A 5,760-nucleotide genomic window follows, 5' to 3' on the forward strand; every position below is an offset into this window, starting at 1 on the left:
CTGTAGACAGGCGGTGCATTAAAGCAGAAAGCTCTTTGGCAAATGAAGAAAACAGGAAAGATCACAAACTCTGGTAAATCTAGTGTAAAATAAGGCAGACCAAAAAACAAGTTGAGGAGTGTCTAGCAAAAGATGCTGAAGTCTGTAAATCTATCAGAAGCAGGAAGCCAGCGAGAAAATTAGCGGGACCATTAGGTGACTGAGGTATAAAGAGTGCACTCATGGATAGATAGGGTCATAGCAGAGAAGTTAAATAAATCCATTGCATTGATTTTTTTTTGATTTTTTTACTACTGAAGATACTGGAGGAATTCCCATGCCAGATCCATCGTTCCGGTTAGATAGGTCTGAAGGTTGGATCACACTGAAGTGACAATAGAATAAGTTTTAGAACAAATTGATAAATACAAAATCACCAGGATTGGATGGCATTTACCCGAGAGTCCTGAAGGAACTCAAAGGTTAAATTGTTTTGCTGCTGGCAATACTATATAACCTATCATTACAAATGGTCTCTGTGCCAAAGGACTTGTAGGTTACCAACATAACATTTATCCTAAAAAAGGCTCCAGAGGTGATCTTGGGAACTACAGACCAGTGAGTCTCACTTCCATCCCTGGTAGATTGGTAAAATCTATATTAAAAAATAAAATCTGCTGTAACGTGAAAAGATCTGATCTGCTAGAAAAGTCAGCATAGTTTTTGTTGAGGGAAATCCTTCATTACTAATCTGCTGGAGTTCTTTGAGGGCGTTAACAAGCACATGGACAAAGGGAATCCAGCTGACATGATATATTTAGACTTTCTGAAAGCTTTTGGCACCCTCAACAAAGGCTTTTGAAAAATTGTGTTGCTGCAGGATTGTAGGAAAGGTTTGTTGTGGATTGAAAGTTGGTTAAAAGATAAGAAGCAAAAGGTAAGGTGAAATGGTCTAAAAAGGAGGGAGATCAGAAGCTGGGGTCCCACAGGGATCTGTGGTGGGGCCAGTTTCGTTCAGCGTTTTCATTCGTGACCTTCAAATGGGGGTACACAGTGAAATCTCCAAGTTTGCAAATGAGACCAAATTATTCAAGGTAGTCAAATACCAAGATGAAGAAAGGCTGCAGAAATTTCTTATGAAGCTAAGCAAAAAGACAAAAAATGGCAGATGAACTTTAATGTTGACAAGTGCAAGGTAATGCACTTAGGGGAAATATAACCTCGATATTTAAACAGTGCTGGCTTTTTAATTGACCTTGGAGTCATTGTAGATAGCTTTAAAAATGCCTGCTTAGTGTGCAGCAGCAACCAAAAAAGCCAATAAAATATTGGGCATCATTAAGGGAATTGAAAACAAAAGGAAGAACTTCATAATGCCACCATGTAAATCCATGGTACACCAACATCTTGAATACTGTGTCATTCTGGTCTCCACATCTCAAAGGATGTGGTAGAATTAGAAAAGGAACAGGGAAGGACAATCAAAATGTTCAGGGGTATGGAGTAGCCACCATGCCAAGAGAGACTAAAATGCTAGGCTCCCTTCCAAACTGATGGGGAGGCTAAGGGAGAATATGCTAGAAGTCTGCAATATCACAAACGGTACAAAGTCACCTGGGAATAGGGAACTGTTAGTCACCAAGTCCCAGAATACTAGAACTAGGTGCACCCACTGAAATTAGTAGGAGTCAGGTTTAAACCTAACAAGAAAATACTTTTATGTAATGTATAGTTAACTTGTGAGACTCATTGCCACAGGAGGCTATAGAGACAGATAATATAGCCAGGTTCAAAAAGGGGCTCGACAAATTAATGTTTCATAGTTGGTAGGGTCGGAAGGGACCTGAGCAGATCATCAAGTCCGACCCTCTGCCATGGACAGGAAAGAGTACTGGGGTCAAACGACCCCGGCTAGGTGATTATCTAGCCTCCTTTTGAAGACCCCCAGGGTAGGAGCGAGCACCACTTCCCTTGGAAGTTGGTTGCAGATCCTAGCCGCCCTGACAGTGAAGTAGCGCCTCCTGATATCTAGCCTGAATCTACTCTCAGTCAACTTATGGCCATTATTCCTTGTTACTCCTGGTAGTGCTGGAGGGAACAGGGACTCTCCCATTGCCTGCTGGTCTCCCTTGGCCAGTTTATAGAGGGCCACCAGATCCCCTCTTAGCCTCCTCTTGTGGAGGCTGAGCAGGTTCAGATCCCGTAGCCTCTCCTCATAGGGCCTGCCCTGCTGCCCCCTGATCATGCAAGCAGCCCTCCTCTGGACCCTCCTCTCTATGTTGTCCACACCCCTCCTGAAGTGCGGTGCCTAGAACTGGACGCAGTACTCCAACTGCGGCCTGACCAGTGTCGCATAGAGGAGAAGGATCACCTCCTTGGACCTGCTTGAGATGCATCTGTGGATGCATGACAAGGTGCCTTCCTGACCGCATCCCCACATCGGTGGCCCATGTTCATCTTGGAGTCAATAGTGACTCCGAGATCCTTTTCTGCCTCTGTGCTGGCGAGAAGGGAGTTCCCCGAACTATGGGTATGCTGCTGGTTCTTCCTCCCCAGGTGCAACATGTTGCACTTGTCAATACTGAAACCCATCCTGTTCTCATCCGCCCACCTCTGTAACCTGTCCAGATCTAACTGCAGCCTGTCCCTCTCCTCTAGTGTGCCCACTTTTCCCCACATCTTAGTGTCGTCTGCGAATCTGAACAAGGTGCTTTTCACCCCCTCGTCCAAGTCGCTGATGAAGATGTTGAACAGTGCAGGCCTGAGGACCAAGCCCTGAGGAACCCCACTGCCCACATCTCTCCAAGTCAAAAACAACCTGTCCACCACCACTCTCTGGGTGCAGCCCTCCAGCCAATTAGCGACCCTGTACAACAGATCTCTCAATAGCTATTAAACAGAACAGTTGGAAGATGTTTCTTCTAGCATCTTTCTAACCCAGTGATGGTAGATGCCAGGGGTAGATTACTCTAGATATATCTGATTCAGTGCTCTCCCTCTAAAGCATCCAACCCTACCACTGTCAGAGACAGGAGACTGAACTTAAAGGACCATTGGTCCTATCGAGTATGGTAGTCTTAGGCCATGTCCAGACAAGTGGGACCATGTGTTTCCCTGAGGACAAGTAGCAGTGGCTCCCTTTGTGCTGCTGCTGCTGGTCCCGGGGAATCACCTGTGCCTCATATTCTGGCGTGCAGCAGGCTACCCTGGGTAAGGTAGGGGAGGCTAGGGCTAGCAACTGCGCAGGCCCCAGCAGCTTTACCTGGTGTCCTCTGGGAGCTGCAGTCACGGTGCTCCTGCAGCAGCAGGGAGCCTGGTGGGCATGGCTCCAGCTGGCCAGGCTCCGATTTTGGGCAGTACACACTACCACCATATGTGCCGCCCTGCTTTTTTTTTTTTTTAATATGGATCTTTTTGACCCTGGCTTCTGGGATCAAAAAAAGAAAAAAAAATCCTGTGCTGCAAAGTAGTAGCGCGGGGAACACCTAGGTGTTCAGTGTGGCGCCACAGATGGGTCTACAGCACCACATACCACACTTCTGCACTCATCTGGACGTGGCCCTTATCTTTTTAAGTGGACTAAAACCTTTCTCCATAATGTATTTTACCAAGGACATTGCATTTATAATATACTATAAATTTCCACATCTGTTTTGGTTCAATGCAGTGAAAGCTTTCTAATAGGTTTAATGTTCATGGTTTTGTCATACTGTAAATCTCATCTTTCAGTAGTATTTGTCTTACAAATCAGTGGTTCTTTGAGTGCAGCGTGCACTAGTGTCCTCTTTGTAATTGAATGAACCGTAAATTGAAATAAAAGACTTTCATCTGTTACCTTTTGCTGTTTCTATTTCTAATAAATAAATCTCCACTTGGACATCACTTTTCAGGTACTTTTGAGTAGGATAATAAGCATTCCTGAGACGAGAGCTTTAACAATCTGTAACTGCCTTGACAAAGTAATAAAGTCCAGAAAGTAAGACTGTTTTAGGATTCATGATTTTATTTCCTTCCTTGTAGACTTCCACTAGTCAGGCTGTCTTCCGCCTTCAATCTGGTATCTGTCAGCTCTTTCGAGAAACTCTCATTCGCAAGGGATTTGTGGAAATTCAGACTCCCAAAATCATCTCAGGTACTGCTTGGTTGTTTCAACAGTTACAATGATGAGAAATCTGATTTGTGTAGAGAAATTTGTGGGGGTTGAAAATGTGTTTTTTCATCTTTTTAATGAGCAAGAGATAATGTTCCTATCTTTTAGGTTTTAGGTTTAAGATAGCAAAAGCACTGTAACTTTTAAAAGCTACACGGGTGACTTGTCTGGATCTCGTATACAATAGACCATCTGACAGCTAAGGATTATTCATACCTGACTGCCATGCTCCCAGTGCATATAAAGATTTCATTAAGTTAAGCAAAGATGTGTGATCACGATTGCTCTTAGATCTGAACACTTGACCAGTGTAGAAATCAGATGTTTGCAATTAAAGAAACAAGAGTTTTTCAAGTTAAATTACGTGTAGATTTCCTAGTGAAGGTATCAGTATACATGAAGCTGTACCAAAGATCATTCCATTATTAGAAAATAATACGAAATTTTATTTTTATACTGAATAAAAGATGAATAGAAGGTGCTAATATACAGCTATGCTAAAACCTAGGGCTAGGAGTTGGCAAATATAGACTATGGTGAAACTTTAACTTTTAACCATTTTAAAAGGGGAGGAAAAGCTGCTGCTCAGGAGCAGGCATCAGCTGCTACGATATAATGGTTACAGCTGTGCATTAGCAACAATTCAGTAACTTTTACCCCAATGAAGCTGGATTAAAGTTGCAGCAGCTTTGCTGTATCTGCAGCACTGCAGGAACATGCAGAGGTTACATTTATGTTGTAACATCTTATATCAGTGTCAGTTGAAACAGTTACGCCTGTCTGTAGCCTTAGTTTCTATTCCTGGCTCCCCTGCTGACTTGCTGTGTGACTTTGAATGAGTGAGCCAACTCTCTGGTCCCGTTGTCATTTGAACATAGTATCGACCACCTCACAGATTGTGAGGCTTCATTGATTTTGCCAAAATGCATGAGACTTCTCTAATGGGGTGCTATACCAAGGCATGGTATTTACGTTGTTCGCTATGGGTTTGCCTTACCCAGGCATCTTAGCAGTGGATATTATAATTTCCGTTTTACTAAGCCAGTCTTGGTTGAGCCCCAAACTTTTCAAATTCAGTGGATGCAAGCAGCAACAGTCTTGCCATGCAAGTCTCACTGAACTCTAACTCACTCTCCTCACTATACCTAATGCGCAGATGGTCCACAAGGTCTCTATTTACATAAAGCCTTTCAGGAAGTGCATCATTCTTACTGTGCAGTGTACCGTTGAAATCAGTAGTGCAAGCCTCCTCTTATTTCAGGTAGATTATATTTAGCAACCCAGGTACAGTAGGTACAGTCTGTAATATTTTCATATATAAATATCCTAGCTGTTTTAATCTTTGGTTTTAAAAACTTGGTCCACATTCCAGAATATTCATTTAAATTTTACTTTCAGATAAAAATACACAAAAAATAGCTGCTGAAATTTAGGAATTATGCGGGGGGCCCGGAGGTTTGGAAGTCACACCGCATAATGCATTTGTTCATCTTAGTGGAAAAACGGATAATAGTATTTACTATTTAGCCATTATCTCTCAACTTTAGGGTATTTCTTAAGAATACTGACTGATCATTTTTCACCATACCTTTGTGTGTTAGGTAGCTAGGAAGATGCATATTGTTCTCGTA

At 42.8% G+C, this 5,760-nt stretch overlaps 1 protein-coding gene across 1 annotated transcript in view; it reads left to right on the forward strand.

The window, feature by feature from the left end:
- The window catches only part of DARS (aspartyl-tRNA synthetase), a 122,733-nt gene that overhangs the window by 96,614 nt on the left and 20,359 nt on the right, over positions 1-5,760 (forward strand). Inside the window, exon 8 of the mRNA XM_019522477.1 lies at positions 4,000-4,111. Within this exon, the coding sequence (XP_019378022.1) occupies positions 4,000-4,111 (112 nt within the window). The remainder of the gene's footprint in view (positions 1-3,999; positions 4,112-5,760) is intronic.

Source organism: Gavialis gangeticus, unplaced genomic scaffold (genome assembly GCF_001723915.1).
Source record: "Gavialis gangeticus isolate Ggan-Ray unplaced genomic scaffold, GavGan_comp1, whole genome shotgun sequence".
NCBI lineage: Eukaryota > Metazoa > Chordata > Crocodylia > Gavialidae > Gavialis > Gavialis gangeticus.